The sequence below is a fragment of the Hippoglossus hippoglossus genome, chromosome 1, assembly GCF_009819705.1.
Source record: "Hippoglossus hippoglossus isolate fHipHip1 chromosome 1, fHipHip1.pri, whole genome shotgun sequence".
Lineage (NCBI taxonomy): Eukaryota > Metazoa > Chordata > Actinopteri > Pleuronectiformes > Pleuronectidae > Hippoglossus > Hippoglossus hippoglossus.
In genome coordinates this window covers 27,910,473-27,934,164 of record NC_047151.1, presented here as the reverse complement: position 1 = coordinate 27,934,164, position 23,692 = coordinate 27,910,473, and the positions used below count along the sequence as shown (strand labels likewise).

Below are 23,692 nucleotides of genomic sequence, written 5' to 3'. Positions count from 1 at the left end.
TGTTAAAGAGTGAGGGGGGGGTGGGGGGGGGGGGCGGGGTATTAAAGCTCCGAGGACTTTTCCACAACAAACACTCGGTTGTTTCCATTAACAGCTGATCTGGCATCAGGACCACGGCGCTTGTTGCATATCACAACGCTCGCTGACATTTTAGATGCCGATGCAATCTGAATGGAATGCAGTGTTTCTATAGGGAGCCCAGTCAAATGAAAATACACACACAGACACACACACACACACACAGACACACACACACACGCCTCTTTGTTTTCCAGGCCTGGGCTCCTCCCACTTCCTTATTTTAGCACTTCCTCTATCCTCAGATGCCCCCTCGCCCTCGGCTCACTACCGGTCCCCTGCCGACGACTACAACCATCTACAAAACAGTGCAATGTCTATTCATAGGCACAATGGGGTACAAATACAGCACACAGAGGGAGAGAGGAACACTGTACACGCTCATACAGTATGTTACATGTCCAACACACACTCACACACACACACACACACACACTCACAGACAGAACACAGAATACGGGGACGTCAGCAGCAGCTCTGGTCTGGTGGTGGTTGTGGTGCAGCCGGCAGAGACAGAGCGGTGAAGGCGGCTGCTGATTGGAGGGCCAACAGGGCAGGACTGAGAGCAGGGCGGCAATTTACTCCCATTTTGTTTACGCTACTCCTTCCTCTTCGTGTGCTCCCCCCCCCCCCAGCCTCTCCACCTCCGCTTCACCCCTTCCTTTTTACACAGTGAGAGAGTGGAGGTGGTGACGAGAAGCTCGCTCGGGTCCGGTTGGTTGGCGGTGCTGCGGCCGAGCGAGGGCGTGGAATCAGGAGAGGGAGAGGAAAGGGGGTCGCTGGGTGGGTTTACCCCGCTGTCTCGTCTCCTCCCTGCAGGGGCTCCTTGCGCTGGTTCTGACTGGCTGCCAAAATCCTCTGCACAAAGTCTTTGGTCCGCCCGGCGACTAAAGGCCCTGCAGTCGTCACGGAAATAAATGAAGTGTGATGGGGAGAGAGAGGGAGAAAACAAACCATACGACAACAAGCAAAGATTCAGATATAGATATGATAAAAAAGACTGTTCTCATCACTGTAATGTTGGTTTTGTTTGTTCCATCTCACCGCTGGACTCTCGGAGGATGTCTTCCAGGCGCTGCGTCATCCCCCGTTCGTCCGTGTCCTCTTCCTCGCTGCTCTCCACTCGTCGCCTGATCACCTCCTTGATCCGCAGCAAAGCGCCGAGCAGGTTCTCTGTGGGGAAAACGAGATAAACGATTATTCTCGTCTCAAAGCAGTGAATGAATTCCACAGGGGAGAAGACGGACGGCACAGAATAACTTAAACAAGTTTGACTCATTTGCTCATATTTTCATCAGTCCAGCTGTAAACACCAGCTGCCCAACAGCTCAGGTTCCTACTTTTACACGTCTCCTTGTTGTTTGGCTCTGAGCGCTGCCAAAAAAACATGTTGCCTACAATCGCTTCTGAGCCTGAACGCATTCTGTGTGGACACAGATGGAGCACTTAAGCTCGGCTAACGTGCCGCTCGCGCTACGCCGTCTGTGTAGACACGGTGTCTGACAAAGCTCGCAGCGCCAACTTTGGGTATTTGACAGTTTTCACTACTTTCATCGAGGGACACAGTTTGTTTAGTTACTCAAACAAATAGATAAAAGTGAGATTCTGGGCCAAATGACACATCGCATTTCATTTCTCAAAAATTAAAACCACGTTTCGCAAAAACCCCCGATGCTTCATGGGACGAGGGTTGTTTGTTTTAACCATCGGGAGTCACACATTACGCCAAATCACGTGGCGGCTTTGAGACGTCACACAGTAAACACAGAGACTCGTGCGGCGCCGGTTTCAGCTTCAGTCGAAAGATCGGCCGAGAAAAACTGAGAAACGATCATTTAAATCCAAAGTAAAAATTGCTCTTTACACACGAGTAAAAGTTTGAGAGACAGGACGTCGCAGGAGTTGAATTTAAATCAATATCTTCGTAATTTGTTTGTCGTATTGAAAAATGGGGGGGGGGGGGGGCGTAAAACTGATGATGGAACAGATTCTGCTCCAACAAGCTGAAAATACTAACGAGGGGAAACTGAGCAGAGAGTCGGTCGAGAGACAGAGACAGAGACAGAGTTTGTGTTTCCAACAAGTGGACGAAAAAAAGCCACACAGTTTGTTTGACCTTTTAAACTTTATATTTCCATATATTTTTATTTATTAATATATCATATATATTTGCAAGTGAGAACATAAACTGTTTTTAAGAGTTGCACAACTATAAAGAGAAAAATGTCTGTGACTACAGCTGTTTTTTATTTCAAATTGGTGTTTAGTGCCTGATATTATATGATTATATAATTATGTCTTCACACTTACAAGCTATATTCACATATTCAACTATGAAAATACTTCGTTGGGGATGTTTATGGTTCCATAGTAATAAAAACTAACATTTTCCATGTCGGATTTGATGTATTTTAGTGTATTTTTGGGTCCAAATTGTTGATCTCAAAAGCAGTGAAAAGCAGCCAAAAGAGAGTGAAAGTAATTTTTAATGAAAGTAAACTTGAGTCAAGTTGAAACTTAGTGAACGTGAAATAAGGGCAGCGACCAGACGGTTGGATGAAGGTCGTGAGGAAAGAGAAAGCAGCTCCACCCTCGTCTTCCTCCTCATTACTGCCTGAAAAAGACCATTAACTCTGAGCGGCTGCAGTGGAAACAGGCCGCGGCTGCACTGGCAGCTTTCAGGTGTAAATGTGTCATGATGAGAGCGGCTGTTTCCTGGTGAAATAAAGGCTCAATTAGAATGACCACACTGCGGCGGCTCCACCGACCAGTGCAGAGAAATCGAGTAAACTGTAGACGAATGAGTTTGAAGGAAATTAATAAAAGATAAGAATCAGAGGTTTTGTTTTAGAGGAAAACTACGGGACGGATTTCCATGAATCCTTGTGGAGCCAATGAAGAACTCTTCAAGCGTTGGATTCGAACTAAAGAGGCAGATTCTTTACTCACTTTCACATTACGAGATTCTTTTGACATTTACAACAATTTCCCAGGGAAAAATTATTTGATCTTTATAAATGATGATCTGAGATTTAGCATAAATGCTTTTACATCTTAATTCTCTAACAAAGTCGCTCTCCTTCCGTCTGTCTACAGAACTGGATTAATTTGAGCTGCAACTCTGCTGCTGATGGTGTGAATCATCAGCGCCGGCTGTGCTATTGGCTCCTCCCCCTGTGGGGCCACGTGACCCGATGGCGCCATGACACCCCTGATGTCAGCATGCTTTATTCTCTCGTTTTGTCAAGCGCCCGTCTCAGCAGTGAGTGTGTGGGTGGTCAAAGGGCTATCTTCAACACACACACACACACACACACACACACACGCACACACACACACACTTCATGAAGTCAGGAGGCTTCCCTGCACTGGCACTGACTTGTTGAACGGCGCTAAGTGTTGTATAGAAGCCAATTACACAGACAGAGAGAGAGAGAGAGAGAGAGAGAGAGTTAAAAAAAAAAGGAGAAGAAGAAGAATAAAGAGGATCATAGGAGGGAAAACGGAAGAGAAAGGATGTGTGAGGTTAAGCTGTGTGTGTGTGTGTGTGTGTGTGTGTGTGTGTGTGTGTGTGTGTGTGTGTGTGTGTGTGTGTGTGTGTGTGTGTGTGTGTGTGTGTGTGTGTGTGTGTGTTGGATTCCTGCCAGAATTTCGCGGGAGCCACAAGTAAAGTAATGAAATGAAACGCCGGGATCAGGAATGACTGGAATGTTAAAAAAAAAAGAAAGGAAAAGAGGACAAAAGGACGCCGGGTGGTGATTGGTCAGGTTTGAATCGGGGGACAAGGAGGCGGGGGGGGGGACCGGTCTGACACATTTGGCACAGAGGACGTGTCGGTTATCAGAAAACAAGGTGAAGTCATCCTTCTCAGGTTCTAGCCTCAGTCAGTGTGTTTACATAGTTCTGCACGGAGCCGGTGACTCTCGGCTTCCTGCAGGATCCTGCTGCTTCTCACTGGGACAGGTGAAAAGAGGGTTTCTCCGTTGTGTTAATCACATGGAGGCTGGAACATGCATCAGCCCCCCCCCCCCCCACAGTCACTAACAGAGCTGCAGACCTGGAACTACCACAGACGTGTAGCAGAGAATCCACAGTTTATAATGTATCTTCAATCGTTGTACAACCAGGTCCACATGAACATGATGGATTCGGTGCAGATCCAGAACTGTGGGGCTGTCGGTGGAGGAATGAGGTCTGTGTGACGTCAGATCTGTAGCTGCAGTCAATCAATCAAACGTCCTGTCCGTCACCGGAAGCTCCACGGCCATTAACACGGCAAGGTTTCAGCAGAACAAGTCAAAATCTGTCAGTTTCCACAGCCGAAGAGTTTTTCTCTAAATGAACTCAGTTCACTCACTCACTCTCTCGCTGTCAGCGATTCCAGCGGTTTGTTAAATTGGAGCCAAGCCCGGAGTGAAATAAAGAGATTCTGCTCGTGTCTGAGGGAATTTAAATGCTTTTATCAAAAATGTTAACCTCCAGAGAAGGAGAGTGAAAGTGTAGCATCATTCAGCAAAGGCCACATATTTAATACAGATTCCCTCAGAGGGGAAGTATTAAATTACCGATATGATGCGTCTGATGTCAGATGGTATTGATGGTGAAAATGCTAATCGCAGCTGGTTTTCCAGGTTTGGGTCAGTTTACAGAAGTCGAGCGGAGGGAGGATGTTGCAGCTACTCGATAAGTTTGTGTTATAAGTTGTCAGGTTGTCGTTTTGCTGAATTACAGACGTGTGCAGTTGAAACCGTCATTACTACATTTGGGTTTTCTTCTGTTTTACACGTGTAACTACAGTGATTGATAAAACGTGGATGACCTACACTCTGTGCTGTCCCTGTTAAGATGGAGGACAGCTGCTGTTCTGCTAATACTCAGGGTTCCCTGTGAAATGGGTCACCAGAGGGGAGAAGCTCTTGAGATGGTTGCTCCTGAAATGCGGCCTGATTTCCTTCTGTGCGTAAACAACACTTCAGAAATCTCTACTGACTGAGGAGGACATGGAGTTTCCATGCACAGTAAACAGGAGAACGCTGCAGGACTGGATGACCTGAATTGTGTCCCAGTTATCAAACACAGATCTTCAGACGCCACAGCTCCGTGTAATAAACCAGTTTATATAATACTCCACTCATGTGTGAGCAGAGGCTTTATGTCGGGGGGGGGGGGGGGGGGGGTGGAGCATGATTAATGTAGGAAGCTGCAGGAACGCCGATCGATAAGAAAACCTGAAGCATACTGAACACGTTGAGGGTAATGTTTAATAAACTGCGAGTTGCAAATAGCCAAACATGCTCCGTCATGGCAGATCTTATTTTCATATTTCATAAATACAAGCTGTCGGGCTAAAACCTGACACTACTGAGTTATTTAAATGAAGCTTGGTTAACCCCACAGGATTTTTTATGATTTCCTCAATCCATAAACACAATCCTTCAGCGTGTAAATCATCGAAATAAGAAGTCGGCATGTGCACGTCTGAGGTACTGACCATACTCCTGGTTGAGCCCCCACAGCTTGATCTTGTTGGCTTCGTGCTGGGCCTTCTTCTTGAGCCGGCAGGCCCTGGAAACAGGAGGAAAAGAAACCGCCGTCATTTCTCTGGAACAGGAAATTCTGCTCTAGTATTCCCCTTCTCCACATGACCCCGTTACTGCGCCTGCTGGCTCACACTGCGAGCAGCTGAGAGGAGGATGTATTTCCAAACCGTGAGGCCGACTGACTGAAAACCTCCCGTGTCCTTCTGCTCCTCCGAGAAGCGTTTAACACCGCGACCCTGAAGGGATACGGCTGGTTCGGATTCAGAATATTTGGGGGTTAAGTAAAAAAAAACGCAGCAGCGAATGAATCAATCATTGCACATTAAATATTAATGCATCTCATGGGGACTATTCTCTACACACACATTTCCTGCAGCTGTGAGTCAGCTAAATGAAACTTAAGGAAGCAAAGTACTTGCAGGCCAGTAATGTTGGACGGAATACTCCCCTCTGTGTTTCTCTGCTTGTTGAAATGTTAAATTATGCCTCAGCCAGGTTTTTCTACTTGCACCACACAGCCTGCTGCTTCGGGGAGGACGCCGACGACCATTCAACAACGTAGCTGTTCCTAATCACCGTAGGGATGGCGTTGACAAAGCACAAAGGATGTTCCAACATGTAACCAGCGGCTTTTTAAATTGGTAACAGCGTTTCCCTACCTACCCACTGGCCCCTGAATCCAACAGCCCTTCCTGTTTTACCAAAAATAGCCCCTAAAGAAGACTTTCGCAGTGATGGATTGCCCACATCTGCAAATTGATTTAATTGGTGCACGGAATGAGACGAAGCCAGTGGTTGCCTGAAGGTAGGAAAACACACTCGCCAAATTGGAATCCTCTGGTACTTGCATGAGCTCGGGAAATGGTGGTTTTTCTTCAAGATGCTTTGAGGTGCATCCAATTTATGAGAATTCATAGAAAGGTTGAATAACAACAGGCTAATAACGGACATTGGTTCAGCACGCGTTAGCCTAGCTTAGAACGCACCTCGTTGCAAATGTGTAGGGGGCGCTATCAAAGAAGATAGCCGAATGGTGTGCACTGGGGCTAGCTGTAGCGGTCAAGCTAACTGCTCGGTTGGCTTATAGTTTTGTATTTATGTGTATTATGATTAACTACACGAGAGGACTAAGAAACAACTTAAAGGTTGTTTCAAAGGTGCTAACTTCGATGGAGCTCGGCTAACAGTTCCCTTCTGCTCCCATTATTTTAGCCAAGCTATGTTAAATGAAATGAGAGACTTCATTGAAAGTTTTTTATGGTTTCCAATGTCAAGAGTTCACTTTCACGCTCAACTACGATAAACATTTCTTGTATCAGTTTTCGTCCTTCAGGCACGGAGACGAAACCGATTCTAAAATGATATTTTCCAAAACAACTAATCCCAACGTCAGTGACCAGGACGTGATCTTTTCACCGTGGGTTTTTGGAGCGTCCAGCCAGTGTTAGGAACTGGACGATTTCACCCCTACGCCGCCTGTGCGCCGCGGCCTGGTTGTTTTTGACAGGAAGGTACGGAGGCGGTCAGGACAATCCCACCGCTAACTCTGACCTGCTCTCGGTCAGCCACAAGTATGACGGTATGAAAAGAAAAGAATACACACAAAAGAAATTCCTGCATATTAGATTGAAACGTGAACTCAGGACCCAGTGACCAACGATAAACATCCTCCTCCTCCTCTCTTCAGTCTTTTTCTTTCAGTTTTCATCCTGAATTTTCTTTATCTCCGCCAACTTTTTATCCGATTGTGTGTTTGTGCCGTGTTTAATATACGTTGGAATAATAGGGTATTCCCAGAGTCCCTCTCCTATTTAAACTGCCTCCTTCCCTCTGTGTTCTCCACCTCCCCCCACAGATGAACTTTATATAACCCCTCTCTCCCTCCTCATCTAATTCCTTGTCTACCTCCTCAGCCCTGCCCTGATTTCCTTCTATTCATCCTGCCTTCCTCATCTCATCTCCTCCGCTTCCCTCCATCCTTCCTTCATTTATTCCACCGTGATAATGTCCAATCCAAATTTTCAAATCATATATATTGTGAACAGCGTAAAAATCTTTGAAATGTCCTCAAGTGTAAATGGACAACGTGTGAAAGCTCGTTATGGCCGCGTCCTCGGAGGTCGTGTTCGGTGAGGTTCAGCGTGTTTCTCCCTCGGACGGAGTTGAAATCAAAATGCTTCCCGACACGTCAAAGAACGGCTCAGAGAATAAGACCAATTTCCCTCGATTTCAGATTCAATATATTCTTCCCCCTGTGCGTCCTCCAGAAACAGCATCAGAAGGTCAACCGTTTATAAGCACCACATATTTGAAAAACCGAGCTCGACAAGGCTGAAGACTAGACGGCAGATACCAAACCACAGAGCCTCCTTCCATCTCTGGGCTGCAAATCATTCTCAAACACTGAAAAATGCCCACTGACGCCTGATAAATCAACAGAGCGTCTCCGGGGCTCGGACTCTGTCGGGGGTGCAGCGAGTGGAGTCTAATACCTGGACGCCAGCTTGTTCTTCTCCTTGCGTGACCTCGCCCGGGCCATGGCAGGGAGGTCGTTGACTGGACCCATGCCGTCGATGGCAGCGTTGAGCTTCTGCAGCTGCTCCCCGATGTTGTGGAGCTTCTGGGGGTTTGGCGTGAGGTCGCTGGCGTCCGTCTTGCGAGCTTTGCGGCGCCCTTTTTTACCTGGACGCAGGGACACAAGAAGGAACTCACTATGTTGAACTCGCTTTCAACCCATTTTGGTTGTTCCCCCCCCCCAATACCCATAAACAAATTAGTTGATAGATAGTTGTTACAGGTGCATTTTATTTGTTTTCTAAATTCAAGTTCTATATATTTGGTTGTAATTGTGTTTTTCTTTTTATTCATGATAAAGTTTATATCTATGTAAAATATCAAACCTCGATTACATTTCTTTGTTATAAAGGTTTAAGAAGATCTTAGGAATAACTGGTAATTTTTAAATTAATTAATTCAACCTTTATTTTAAAATACATTGAGGTAGAGACCTCATTTACAAAACAGCCGAGTAGAGAAAATAAAGATTCCAAGACACAAAAGCAAGAAAGAGACTAAACACAGTACATAAGATTAAAATCTTGAAATTAAAAACTTGAAATTAAAAAGGATAAATATGACCAGGTCCAAATTTATGCTGTGCAACCAAACGTTGGTATTAAAACTCACATAATCTCAAGATGTTGTCCAGATTCCAAATGTTACTCTCGCTGCTCTGTCACAGAGAAATGTGTATAAATGGAAACGAAGCCTCGATTTGGTTTCATTTAAATCGCTCAGCTACAAAAAAAAAATGACCTTCGAGGCTTGAAAATCTCAGCGAAGCGTCAGAAGAGGAGATAAACCTGCGCTGGGTGATGTTAAATGGTCATTTTGAAGTGCAGCAGTTTGATTTTATTGCATTGAGTCACATTCCTGAACTGAATCAAACAGGACACTGGTGCTGGCAAACTGCTGCAGACACAGTTGTAAGGTTCTTATCAGGGAGACACTGAAAACTTGACGTAGAAGTTGTATGTAGGCCACGCGCCTGAGGGTCCTGATCCGATTTGTGTCACACAAGACGGGAAGACAAATGGGACGATTTGCAGCTGCAGTGTGGAAAACGATCAGTTCTAACTTCACGTCTCTGTGTTCGCAGCTGCATTCACCGATTCAGGAATGATCAGAATGTAAATCTGCTTAGTTCCTTTCACTCAAAATGTGAAAATACAAAGATTTCTGTGATTTTTCTCAAGGTTTTTGTCTGATGCGACAGTCAAAACTCCCACGATTTGGTTGTCTTGTTCACTTCTTGATGTCTGTGTGTGTGTGTTCTCACCTTCTCTGCGGTACAGCGTGCTGGGTAAAGTGCTGGAGCTCCAGGACAGGGACCAGTGGACGTCCCCGCCCAGCTTCTTCTTCGTGGCCGAGTCTCGTGCGCGTCTGTACTCCCAGAAACAGCGACGCTTCGATGGCCGCTCGCCGGGCTGCCTGGCCGGCTCCGCCTCCGCCTCTAGAGGTGCAAACACACGCCGTTTTAAGTTTTGTGCTCCAATGCAAACGCAGCTAATTCTAACTGGGGCACAGAACTCTTGGGAATTTGTTCTGGAATTTCGGTGGATTTTTAGAGCTGAAATCTGCATCAAAAACTTTTAAAGTGATTGTTTGAAGAATCGATATAAGCATAATAAAATCATTGAGATTTATCCTGTGAGAAATCTTATCAACAGCTAAAATCATATATTTATAAGCTAGATTTAATTAATGATAATCAGATTCTTTCAATATTGTTTTTTACCTACTTTCTTTTGTTGGTTTTATTCATGTTGTGGTTGGTTTATTGCAATTTTTGTTTGTTTTTTCTCATTTCATTTATAGTTATATTCTCAAAAAACATTCCAGCCATTACAGAGTTTACAAACAGAGGAAGTCTTGTCCAGTTACCATCTCCTGGTGACTTGTGAAACCCAAAGTGTTGATTTAAAAAGTTAAGGAGCACTTTCTGCATTCTTGCCTCAGTTTCGTTTCTCATGAAACTTGATAACACAAAATGTCCCATTCCACCCAAACAGCAAACAGTGCATCAGCTGCTGGATCAAAGCTGTAACCTCATTCTATCTAAGTGATAGGAAGCAAATCAAGCAACTTGTTTTCAGTAAATCATTTGAAAATACTTTTCTGTTATGCTTGACTCTGTCTCTTTTCCTCCTTCTATTACGTCTCGTTTTATACATGTGCAGAGCTGTGTAACTCTCCTTTAAAAATATCTATATAAATAAAAGTTATTACCATTATTGTTATTATAACCAGAGTAACTTCAACCAACCAGAGTCGGAGTCAAGGGTTTTGGGATTAGAAAAACTGTGAAGATGTAGAACTATGTAGATAATTTAGTTTGTTGTGTTTTAATGAATACACCGTGAAGTCACTGTACTGGTTTGTTAAGTAAAAAAACATTATTGCGATAATTGTTGTTTTTGTCATTTCGTCAACCCCCCCCCCCCCCCCCCCCCCCCCCGGTGTGATGGCTCAGTTCCACCCCCGCCTGATTTTCAAACAAGGAAAAACCCTGAGAGTATAAAAAACAATCCTCTGACCTGGATCCCTGAACCCCGGTTAACGACCATCCAGTAAAACCATTAACATTCAACTCTGAACCAAAAGGCCGACGACCACGCCGCTAATGTCACCGAAAGGAAAACAAAACCTCCACGTCTGCAGCTCGACTCTGGGACTTCGCCGTCGTGAGGAGACTTTAATGTCAGCAGCTTAGAAACGATGTTTTCTCTCCGGCTCCGTCTCTCTGATCTCGTCTGATCTTATCTTGTGTTTGTATTTCAGCAGAGAGCCACGCTGCTGAAATACACATACTGTAGAAACACTGTACACTGCGTGAACTGCTGACCCGTCTAAAAGGTTTGTGATTAGACTTTTTTTTTTTAACGCTTTCCAGAGTTGAATGCATTGTGGGTAAGGCGGCCGTATCTATCGCTAAACTCATCACAGCAGAAAAAACTGGTTTTAAACATCGGCTGCATTTCTTTTGTCTCTCGATGGACAAATTGTTTTCAAATATTGAATCACGATCCAGACAAATATTCAACGTCTCCTGGTTCAAAATCACTTGCGATTCGGTTCCAACCATAAACTGCAGATGATGCAATGATCCAAATACAGAACGCTCTCCCTCCAATTCACCATTGTATCGTGAAGAAAACAGAGCGTTATCCATCAGTACGGAGGAGGACAACATTGACAGCCGTGGATAAGACATTTAATTGGGAAATATTCGGCAACTTAATGTGACAGATGAAGCGTAATCATGAGTGACAGGTATTAATGTTGGCGTTTGCCTGGTATGAAATCACGCCGTGAACCCTAATCCACAAACACACACTGCATGTCCCGATGACAAAGCCACCACCAGCTCCAGAGACACACACCTACACAACCGCACACACGTCACACAGGATTAGCCTCAGCCACACACAGCCACCAATAATGTCATCATAAATAACACAACATGCAAAGCTCCGGCAGCAGGAGGAGGGAAGAGGTCGACTCTCCACATCCAGGGAAGTTTAAACAAGAGAGAAATTACAAAAGTAAAACCACGACAGTTCATAACCATGGAGGCCGATCCTCGCCATTAGACACGCACGCACGCACGCACGCACGCACGCACGCACACACACGCACGCACGCACACACATACGCACACACGCACGTTTATGTAACATCATGTCATCTGGTCCAGTTTGCAGAGAGCGTCATTGTCTGTACTCCCCTCAACTCAATCTATTGATATATATATACACACACATTATATACATATATATACACACATACATACATACATACAGTATATACATACATTCACATTAAATATATGGAGAGATATATATTATACACATACAATGTTTATAAAACAGTGAGATGTATATACATACAAAGACATCATGCAAGTGAGTTGTGTGTATATACACATATATATATATACACACACAGTATACACACACGCACACACACATTTTGCACACAATGTTTTTTCAATCTTGTCTCAACCTCTCCACAAACACACACACACACACAAGCATCCATGACACAAGTATAACTTGACCGTGCACACAAAAACACACCACAACAACACCGGAGAGCGACAGTGGAAATCTGACCCCGACGGGTGTTTGACCCAGATCAGACCCAGAATGAGCCTGGGGAAAAAAGATGCTAATCCTAAATCACGTGTGTGTGTGTGTGTGTGTGTGTGTGTGTGTGTGTGTGTGTGTGTGTGTGTGTGTGTGTGTGTGTATCCAATGTGCATGTTTACAGTTCATGTCCTGTCGTCTGGACGTGAATTCCCCTCCGACATCCAAAGCGTTTATCTGTTTCTCTAAGCTCGTCATCACGTGTTCATTCAGGTAGTTTCCTCGCTTTAATAAACTTTGGCCTCGAAGCCTAACATTCAGAGTTTGTTCCTGTTTATCAATGAGCAGGTTATTTAAAGAAATGTGTACTTTAGTGATTTACTATTATACTTCCATGACGTTAAATTAAAGCTGTGGAGGCTGAGGTCTCTCGACTTTGAGTCTCTAGGTTTGGTCAAGCTCCACAAACACTGCAGCCTAAACTTCCCACAATGCAACTTGATACGCGTCTTCCATTAGAGCCGCCTTGTCTGGTAAATTTCCACAACTTTGTATTTTTAACTTTGCTGTTTTCAAAGCAGTTTTTCCGAAGACATTATACAAATGTTGTCTTTTCGTCTACAGGCTGTTGATGCAGTTTCTGCTTCTGACTAAATTAATCACGTAAAAATATCAGGTATCCATCCCATAATTTTCATGAATTTATATCACATGTTTATTTTTGCACAGATCTGCTTTCCTACGGCAGATTCCTCGAGGAAGATACTTATTCCAAGGCTGTAGCTTCGGTTTTATAAATCATCAGATCACGATTTTGCCAATTCCTTCTCCATATTCTTCCATAAAAGACCCGTCATCCATCTTTACAGCCAAAAGCTTTTATCTTTCTCAATGTGGCCGAGCTGATCTAGTCAACTTTGCTCAAATCACTTTATCAAATTATTCAAAACGAACAAATCGGGTTAAAGTTGAGATTCAATTTGCTGACCGGTCGTGTTTTTGTGTGAACACAAACGCCTCTTCTGGAAAGTACGCGAGTCACTAAATCCCTCAGTGAGTCAGATTGCATCTTCAAGATTACACATGTAAATATGTGAGTGACATGCTTTTGATTATTAGCAGCGTGTGAATGCAAAGTAAGAAGGGAGGTCAAAGGTCAAAGCTTCAGCACCAGGACAATTGTTTCTATACAACGAACAATGTTTCTTTGATTCATCCGTCAATCATCCTCATTGATTAATCAATTGTCTATTAAAGTTTGCAGCGACGACTTCAATCATCCTATTTTCTCCAAAACCAAACAACCATCCGATCAATATCACGTCAAACATCTACGAAGCTGGAACAAGCAAATGTTTCGCTTTGAAAAATAAACTCAAGATGGTTCATCAATAATCTAAATCGTTGCAGATTTAACCGACTGATTTGTTGTTTTGAGGTTTGCGGCACGTGTTTTAAATACAAAGAATTACTGAGGCATGAAGAAGCTGAATGTGTAAAAACCCAGTTCGACAGTAACGGCTGTTTAACAATCTGCAGCAACTTTCACACCCTGTTAAAGATACAAACCCCCCCCCCCCCCCCCAACAAAGAGAGGAGCAGCGCTGCAGCTACAGATGGTTTTCAAATACATGAAGAGGCTCCAACCCTCAAAGCCGTTTCATAACTGTAAAACTAGCCACCAAGGCGGTATGCTGTCCGGGAATTACACCCGCAACTTTGCTATTTAATGTGCCTGCGCCCAGCCAACCCCGTCAGAGGAGGCGGTCTGAGGTCTCGCCTGGACCCGGGACAGATTCAGATGGTTTCCGTGTGGGCAGACGAGCTACTGGCAGCGCTGCCACGAGCAGAGATGTCCTCGCCGCTCACACACAGACAAACTGGAAGCACAACTCACCACATTCAGTTTCTGAGGAGCTGGAGAGTTCAGCTTCCACTGCCGTCTCCTCCGTTCCCTCCTCCTCTTCCTCCTCCTCCTCCTCTTCGTCGTCATCCTCCTCCTCATCCTCTTCCTCATCCCCCTCCTCTTCCTCCTGCTCCTCGTCCTCAGTCTTAGCCTGGCTCTCCTCCATGCCCCGCACCTCCTGCTGCGTCTCCCCTGCTTGTACCTCCTCTGTTTGACACTTGTGACTGGGTCCTGTTGCCGGCTCCCCGCCCTTGCTGAGGGAGTAGTTGTGCTCCTCGCTGCAGTGCTCCAGAGCTAAACCTGCCGCTGCCACAGCAACCGCCTCCTCTTCCTCCTGTGCCACCTGATACACCTCCACCGTACGCTCCCTCGACATCCCCCCATCCTGACCTCCTCCGGATGCTCTTCCTGTGACACATAACTCCCTCCCTGTTGCCGAGGCAACAGATAGGCGCCCCTCCTCCCTCCCCGCAGCGGTGGCCTGGACTTCCTGGGTGACGGGAGGCGCCGTGTGTCTGCTGCTCCTCCTCCTGCGCTCCTCTTCCTCCTCTTCCTCCTCCCGGCTCCTCCCCCAGCGGCCCATCAGGACGGCCTCCTCGGAGCAGGCTAGCAGCTCCCCTCCCACGCCGAGGCCCAGCTTGGTGTAGCGAGCCATCTCGTCCAGCGACGACACGTCCCAGCGCTCCGGGTGCAGGTCCTCGCCGAAGCCACCGTCGTCCACCAGGTCGCTTAGCAACTCAAAGGGCCGTTTCCGTGGCGATGCCGGGGAGCCTAGCATGAGGAGCACGCTCTGAAGAGGACAGAGGTACCGTGTATTAAATATAAAATAAAAATACATTTCAAGGAAATTGCGTCTCCAACTTGTGTCGTCTCACCTGGTCGTACTCGGTCCTGCCCCCTTGTGGCGACATGGCCAGGGGGTAAGGGCTCAGCAGGCCCCTGTGTCCCCCGTAGGCCTCGCCAAACACAGGCTCCATCCCATTCATACCCGGCTGAGAGGGAGGAAACACACACACAAACACACACACACACACACACACACACAGACTGTGAGAACAACGAATCAGAGGCGACGGGCGCGAACAGCTGCAGTTTCAGCGTCACTCCTACTTTACCTGAGGCATGCCCGAGGCAGGAGGGTGTCAGGTCGCGGTCACAACGTCACTTCAAGTGGGTTCTGCTGCAAAGACCACAATCAAGCTCAGATCTGAACATGGAGACGAAACGAGGAGGAGACGGGAGAGGAACAGAGGGTTCGCTACAGAAAGACAGCAGAAAATAGAAAGTCGACAGGAGGAGGAGGAGGAGGCGGCGAGGAGGCTACTTACCGATGGTAGAGAGCTGTGAGGGTCAAGGGGTCGAGCTCTTCTCACATGTCGCAGCCCGGCAGCTCTCGGCCTCCCAGCCTGGAGGAGGGGCAGCACAGGAGGAAGTCAGACACAGGTTCAACAGAGGCCACAAACTAAATCATACAGCAATTAAACAGTGACAGTGAACACATCGTCCGAGGAAGAGATGACACCAGGTTTTAAAACGTCATTTTAACAACAAACCCGCGAGTTATTAATAGAAAACATTTCACAGGAGTAATTAAAGAAAATTCTGTTCCGTTGACTTGTTCTTACATGTCGTGCTAGTGAAGTGAAACATTAAGAAGGCTGCAGCTCTTTTTTGTTTGTTCAGCTTATTGTTGATTACATTAGCTGGCCAGCGTTTCTATTAATACATCCATTTATCTAACATGAAACAACATGCAGAGGCTGCTGCTGCCAAAAATGTAGGACATATCTCTTCCTGAGAAAAACCTGCCAACAACCATTTCGCTGTGCGGAGCCGCGTTCATGAGGCTTTTGTACGTTCAAAACGTGGTTAATTGCCGTCTCGCGCTTGTGTCTACGTGTTGTCACGATCACAGGCTCCATCAGAAGACGACTCCGGTGTTTAATTTGTTGGAAACTGCTCGAGAAGCGCAGGAGGAAGCGAAGACACAACGATCGAGTAGGGAAAGATGAGCACGAAGTTGAAAACGGATTAGAGCTTAGGTTAAAGATTCTCAGCACTAGAGAATCCTCTAAGTTAAAACTCAGAGGAGAAGAAAAGGACGTTTTTCTCATGTATTGCAGAGTCCTGAGAAAAGAGGTGAAAGGGCAAGAGAGGAGGAAGCTGATATTCTGAGAGCGAAGCACAGAGTAAATGTGCTAAAGGCTAAATGAGCTGCGCAGATTTAAACTATAACGTCTCTCAGTAGAAATGTATTTAAAGATAAGAGAGACACAAGCAGTGGTTTCTGTCATTAGTAGATATAAGATTCTCAATAAAATCCCAGGAAAAGAAACCCAACATCTCTCAGTACTTGACAGAAAATTAAAGAATATGTTTGTGTTTAAAAACAGACACATTGATACACATTTGATGTTCTAGTGCATGATTTACAATCCTCTTGAGCCCCTGACTCCAAATCAGACAGCGTCAGAGACTTGGGACCCAAAGAATGCTGATTTCACTTAGTTCCCAAATAAAAATCCCCTATGTGCACATGTCACGTTGCTTCCTGAGTTGCTGTTGATTGACCTGCTGCAACTGATGCTGCTGCTAACGTGTCGTCATCATGTCAGGTCAGAGGTCACGTGAGGACAAAGGCTGAAGACTCAATTTTCATTTGCATGGTTTTATATTCAATTTAACGTTTGTAACTAAATTATGCCATTTTAAAAAACGATATCTGATTTTGGAGATTGCAGCGAGTATTTCGAGCAGCAGGAAAAGTGTACGAGTCCAGAGCAGTGTTCAGACATTAACTCTGGAAAACGTCCGGACCGGATATTCTCCGGAGTCTTCGACATCTGAAGAAGCAGCTGGAACATGTGGGGAACATCCAGGCGAGGGGCGGAGCCTGTAGAGCAGCAGGAGGCGGGACGTGAGTGTTGTTGTTTACAGCTCATCCACACCGGCGTCGGCCCTCACCACCAAAAGCTCTGGAACCTCCTCGTGTTTCCAAGTTGACGTCTTCTTCTTCAACGTGTTTGGCTCCTCTTCTTCATCCTGAGATGTTTGTGTTCTTCCAGACATTTTCCTGTTTCATTCTCATTCCAAACAATGAGGAACATTTGCGTCGTCGCATGCAGCCCCTCTGGATGATTTCAGGAGAAAGTCCGGAGTAAGGTGAATGTCTGAAAGCAGCAATAATAAACCACGAGTGTGTGTGTTCATGGTAATGAAGGAGCATAACACACAGTGACTCACTGACTCACTGACTGGTTTCTAATGGTTTCTGAACAGTGCAGCTCTTTGGCAGAACAATGAGCTGTATCAGGTTTTGGATGAACTAGTTAGAGGGAATCAGTTCAATGTAGTTTTGATCTGTTGACAATGAGGAAAGAACAAAACGCAGCTTCATCCTTTAACCTCGCCAACATGTCCTCTGAAGAACCGCTTCTTCCACTCCGCCCAATACGGTTAAACTCAACCAATGAGGTAACTCCTGCTCACGGCGGAGCTCTGCATCGGTTAACGTTTGTGAAACCCCCCCGCCGAAAAAAAAAAAAATCTAATTCTGCCTCAGTGAGGAGGAGAAGAGGAGGAGGAGGAGGAGGAGGAGGCCACAGAGCAAACTGCTGATCAGACCAGGCTCCTTTCAGACGGGGACATGATGAAACACAGAGCAACACACACACACACACACACACACACACACACACACACACACACACACACACACACACACACACACACACACACACACACACACACACACACACACACACACACACACACACACACACACACACACACACACACACACACACACACACACCAGAAACAATGCAGACTTGCTGTTCAGTACCTGTGGAAAGAAAAACCAGGGGAATCCAGTCCACGCTGGCCCGGGTTTAGTGATTGACCTCAGGAACACAAGAATGAGGAAATGAGGACTCGCAGAGCAGATCTGACACTGCCTTGGCATGCCACATGGAAAACTGGTATTTGGCACAGGGAGAGTGACAGCCAGCTTCCAACATTCTGTGTATACAAACACTGATCTGACACGTACAGCGTTTTCAACTCGATAAACTGCTGGAACCAGAGTAGAGACGCCGGCGAGCTGAACAAACGTACAAAGGTTTCCGCTCTTTATCACGACGCTACAGCCGCAGTGCTGGGAGTTTACACAGAGGATGAGCCTGGGTACATTTTATGTCGGTGGTTTGCTTGTACGAACTTGCTGTGGTGCCAGTTAAGGGTGTTCCTGCTCTTATTCCACAAATAATTCTGATGTTTACACGCAGGATAAACTCTGATCCACCTCTAGTCCTGTCGGGTTGTTCAAACATCTCAACAAAGTTACGTGTCACAGTTTCCTCTAAAACACTTTGTCCCGAGCGCAGAGACTCTTCTCGTCTTTTTTACGAGGGAAATTTACGCAGTGAAACCGATGCAAACACATTCTTGTGTCTGTTTGCTCCCACTGCAGCTGATATAGGAGCCTGGCATGCCTTCGTGGAACAACAACCTTTGTGTTGGTTTATTGTGTTGGTTCAACATAAGGCTTGGCCTCACACACACACACACACACACACACACACACACACACACACACACACACACACACACACACACACACACACACACACACACACACACACACACACACACACACACACACACACACACACACACACACACACACACACACACACGGGGAGGCAACAGGGAAGCAAAAAGGAAATTGCTTCATCTCAAACCACCGTGGGTCAATAACCACCAATAACCATGGGCTTTACGTTCGGCCTGCGATTCGTCCGCTCCTCTGTAAACAAGTCTCTTCAAAGCAAAGTGCCAACACAACCGCTTACGCAACGTTACTGACAAAGCACACGCGCATGCCAACGTGCACGCTGCGGCCACAACGTGCAGGACACACAACACTCTTCAAGTCTTCAAGCTAAAACAAACCCTGATATTAGTGAATAGACGATGCACACGATCCTGAAGACTGTGTAGAGAAAATGCAAAGAAATAAGAAACGACCTCTTTAATCCTGCAACAACCGGTTATGTAAGACAAGGCAGGTTGTTCAAACAAATTCAAATCATGCCACAACCTATCCTCCCAAAGCTGCTATGTGCCAGAGCCACGGCTACAGATCCTTTTACCACAGACCTGATGTTTACTTTCTCCAATGATCGATTGATCGGTTCATTGTTTGGTCCATGAAATAAAATAAAAGCTTTAAAAAGCTTGTTTTGTCCGATTCAAAGTCTCAAATCCTAATTTATTCAATTTACTGTCACACGAGGGAAAGAAATGCAGCTGGAATTTGGTTATTTTCCTCAATTTTACTTTAAAAAAAAAGGACAAGAGATGCAGATTATTTTTCTCAGAAATAAAAATCTGCAAATCCATAAACATTCTTACGTCTGACACGTTTAAGATTTTATTAAAATACTGAGCTGGGGTGTTTTCTATATACGCTTTCTCATTATAAAACGTAAAACTGTAAATAAAAGTGAGTAACTTTACTTTATCACCAGTATTGTAGTGTGCAGCATCACTACTTTCCCAGTGAACTGTAGTGTTTGTATAGTAACTTTCAAAACAAAAGTATTATAGTATGACTTGTAAAGATTCCTCTCATCCTGACCATGAGTCAGATTCAGAGGCTGGTGACCAGACAATGAACCTCCAGCAGCTGGAGGCCTCTTCGGAAAGGACAGAACTAAACTAACAACCTTTCGGTGTGGGGACAGGTCACGGACAGAGAGACAAGGGGGGGGGGGGAGTACCGAGCAGGAGTTTAAAATAAAGGCTGCGATGGACGAGCGTGTGGCCGAGGACAGCGAGGAGGAGACGGGGAGCATGTGAGGAGGAGACGGGGAGCATGTGGGGAGGGATGATCTGGCTGCCGGTCTGTCTGGGAAGCCAATTTACCAAATTAAACCTCCAGAAAGATCCAGGCGGCGGACAAAGCTCCGTCTCGCCTGGGAAATCTCCCGTTCACCTCTGGGGCAAAGCAAGAAGTTGGATCCGGGGGAGGAGGAGGATAAAACGGACCTCAGCGACCTGGATGCGCCCCCTCCGCCCCTCTCCTCCCCGTGTCCTTGGAGCTCCGGAGCGATGGAGAGAGCCAAAGTGGCCCCGTGTCCGCCGCCCCTCGGCTCGGCTCGGCTCGGCTCCCCGCGCGGCCACAACAATGTAAAGGAACAACAAAACACAACCCGCGAGTGTAACACAACCATGAGGTGGTGTGTGTCCGCACAGCTGGACCCAGCAGCGGCACCGAGAGCCGGAGCGGGGAGGAGACGGTGCCATGGTGGCAGCCAGTGTGTGTGCGTGTGTGTCCCGCATGGCACCGCGAGCAGAGGAGCCCGCACTCCCAGCATCCACAGCCTCGAACACACATCCACACCTCGTGCGTTTTCACCTCATCCCGATAAGAATAAAACAGACATCATTACCCAAACGCAGCGGCCACGCGTCGCGGGAGCATCCGAGACAACAGGGATCCTTCCAGCGCACAGACAACAATAAAAAAATGGGGCGCAGCTGGCACTGCCACCGGATGTCCAATATTAATTGTGAGCGCGGATTGGCGAGCATGTGGATCGGGCTCCGGCGTGAAACCGCTGCAGGTGCCAAGTGTGTCCCGCGTCTCCGCAGCCGCCTCCGAGGACTTCTGTCAAATAGTGGAGAAGTTGAGGCGAAGACATGAAGCTGCGGACAAGTTTGGCCGCTGCTGGTCCACCTGCAGGTGCTGCTGGCGGCTGCTGGCGGTAGTGCTCCAGCGCCAGGTCAAAGTGGAACCACCACGAAACGGCACATTCCCAAATATAAAGGAGAGGAACGCGCCTCTTCCCTGGGATCTAACGTGCGTAATTATGCGTAAAAATGTGGCACATGTGCGCAAAAATGGAATATAAGTGGTCTGAGGTCGGGTTGTAGGAATAACAAGAAATACATAAACGTGATAAATACTGTTCCCTCTTCCAAAGCGTGTGTTTATAATAGGATGCGACGCCTTTGATAACGCGAGCCGTGCGCGCTGCTGCGGGTAAATCCGTGTGAAAGTAGCCATTTTAATCATAGAAGACCGTTAAAAGACAACATTTGGTTCTGCTGAGAGATCTTTGTGAATAACTCCGGAGTGAAACTTGACGCAAACGCGTGTTTATTCGTCCCGCGGGCGGAAGAAGAAGCAGCAGAGGCGGCGGCGGAGCGGCTGTTACCTGATCGCGTGTCCTCGGATGTCCCCTCGGAGTTAAGGCTCCTCTGGACCGGGGTAAAATGTCGGCCTCGGCCTCTCCGGGTGATTTTTTTTTTTTTTTTTATTGCTTTATCGCGCAGGGGAGGAAGAGGAGGAAGAGGAGCCCCCGCACCAGCACGGACACACACGGCCGCGGCTCAGCGCGTCAATCCCGGGTTAAACCCTGCGCGGCCACATGCAGGAAGTTGGTGAGCGGGTCGGTACCGGGGCGGCGGGGCCTGTATGGCGGACACACGGGACACAGAAGACGGTTGTAGGGACCGCGGAGCACCCCCCCACCCCACCACCACCACCACCTCCTCCTCCCACTCTCCTCCACAATAAAAGCGGCCGTGTCTCCTGTGAAGCTCATTTCTTTATTAATAAAGTTTAACGGGTTTGTACCCCCCCCCCCCCACCCCCCCACCCCCCTGTGTGACATGGTGTCGTCCGCTGGGTTTTTCAAAACAAGACACTTTAAAACCACTTTGTTGTCAACGTAGAAGAAGAAATAAACGGAGGGTGTGTTGTTGTGTTGTTGTGGAGGCCTAGCTCCGCTTTGTTGTTGTTATTGTGTTGTTGTGTTGTTGTAATTGTGTCGTGGAGACCTACCTCCACTTAGTTGTTGTTGGTTTGTTGTGTTGTTGTGGAGACCTACCTCCACTTAGTTGTTGTTGGGTTGTTGTGTTGTTGTGGAGGCCTAGCTCAGCTTTGTTGTTGTAGGGGAGGCCTAGCTCAGCTTTGTTGTTGTTGTGTTGTTACTGTGTTGTTATGTTGTTGTGGAGGCCTAGCTCCACTTTGTTGTTGTTGTGTTGTTGTGAAGGCCTAGCCCTGCTCAGTTGTGTTGTGTTGTTGTGAAGGCCTAGCTCTGCCTAGTTGTGGTGATGTTGTGTTGATGTGGAGTCCTAGCTCTGTTGTGTTGTTGTTTACACAGTCAGTGGCTGTAGCTACGTGTTTAAAGATGGATGAAGCAGTAGTGACTGACCTGAACAAAGTGTGTCAGCTTTCTGTGGACCTGTGGGGGGGTGATGAGGATGGTGTGCGTGTGTGTGTGTGTGTGCGCGTGTGTGTAGGGGGGATGGGGGGTGGAGCTCAGAGTAATCCTGTAGACCAGCTGTCAAAATAAGAGATGAGTGCGTCACGTTTCCGGCTGAAGGGGCTTCAAAATAAAAGTTCACATTGAGGTTAGGTTGTCCTCATGGTTGTTCTGTTAGATAAGATAATACTTTTAGACAAAAATATTACAGAATATTAATACACACCTTTCACTACAGAAATATTGTTTATATAGAAATATAGAAATTACATGAGCATGTAAAACTGTATTTGTACAATATATCTGCATATATATATATTAGACTTTTTAAATATTATTTAAATATATATATATATATATTACTAGTGTTCATACTGAGTGCTGTAGTCCGGCTGTTACCAGGTGCTGTATGTGCTTTGTTTTATGGAAAATGATTTGAATGATCTGAGTAAAGATTGAACTGGAACGATTTTTATTTTATGTTAAACTAACATTACCCTAAAAAGCTTCGATTATACCATAACAAACGTGTAGTTGTGAAGTTTGTGAACCAAGAAGACAAGGACATTTGCAATATTACAGCAGCAAGAGTCAGAAATAGGCCTCAGTGAGTAATAATAAGTAACATGCAATACTTCAGTGTAAGAAAAATATGGATGTAATAAAAACTAATCTATACAGTGTAAGAACAAGTATAAATATTAGAACATGATGAGTATGTTAGTGTTTCATTTGTTGACTGTTTCCAACATATGGATTTTTTATATCTCCGCTGGAGACGGTTTACTTTTAATTTTGAAAAGCACAGCCTGTATTTCCGGTCGGGGGCGTTTCACCACGGGCAACTTGACCGTTGAGGGCGGAAGCGGATATGGTGTGTGTCGACACGGTGACGTCAGAGGGGCGGGGTCACACGACCCGTGTCTGAGGACACCGGGAGAAGTGAAGCGGTGACCCCGGTGACCCCTGGAGGCTCCGCGCACACCCGAGGAGCGCAGCCCCGCCGGGAGGCCTCCGCAGCGGGGACAGCTCTCCGCTACAGCCGCCACACGGACACGGGAAGCTTTAGGTACAAGTAAGAGAAATAAAAATGATTCTGTTCTTATAACTTCCTCAATAAACTCACTGCAGCTCCTGGTGAGGAGGACTAGAGGGAAAATAAATAATAATAATAACAATTATATTATAATCACCTCTGAATATGAGGTATATCTACAGATATTGAGGATATATCGATCATTGTTT

At 46.2% G+C, this 23,692-nt stretch overlaps 1 protein-coding gene across 8 annotated transcripts; it reads right to left on the bottom strand.

Annotated features, from left to right (window-relative positions):
* Positions 1 to 22,493, bottom strand: LOC117756189 (CREB3 regulatory factor-like). Of its 8 annotated transcripts, XM_034576703.1 has the most exons (11): positions 21,395 to 21,810; positions 15,500 to 15,577; positions 15,287 to 15,351; positions 15,047 to 15,163; positions 14,163 to 14,961; positions 9,457 to 9,630; positions 8,111 to 8,300; positions 5,570 to 5,643; positions 1,123 to 1,251; positions 824 to 974; positions 1 to 788 (listed from the first exon to the last, which is right to left on the bottom strand). In XM_034576703.1, the coding sequence occupies exons 3-10, from the start codon at positions 15,293 to 15,295 to the stop codon at positions 868 to 870; spliced, it is 1,599 nt and encodes a 532-aa protein (XP_034432594.1). In that variant the 5' UTR covers positions 15,296 to 15,351; positions 15,500 to 15,577; positions 21,395 to 21,810; the 3' UTR covers positions 1 to 788; positions 824 to 867. The 8 variants fall into 8 exon arrangements, with proteins under 8 accessions (XP_034432594.1, XP_034432749.1, XP_034432915.1 ...); XM_034576858.1 differs by lacking the exon at positions 21,395 to 21,810 and adding an exon at positions 22,397 to 22,493 and having other exon boundaries at positions 1 to 974; XM_034577024.1 differs by lacking the exon at positions 21,395 to 21,810 and adding an exon at positions 22,397 to 22,493 and having other exon boundaries at positions 1 to 974; positions 15,287 to 15,348.
* Between the last annotated feature and the right edge of the window lie 1,199 nt (positions 22,494 to 23,692).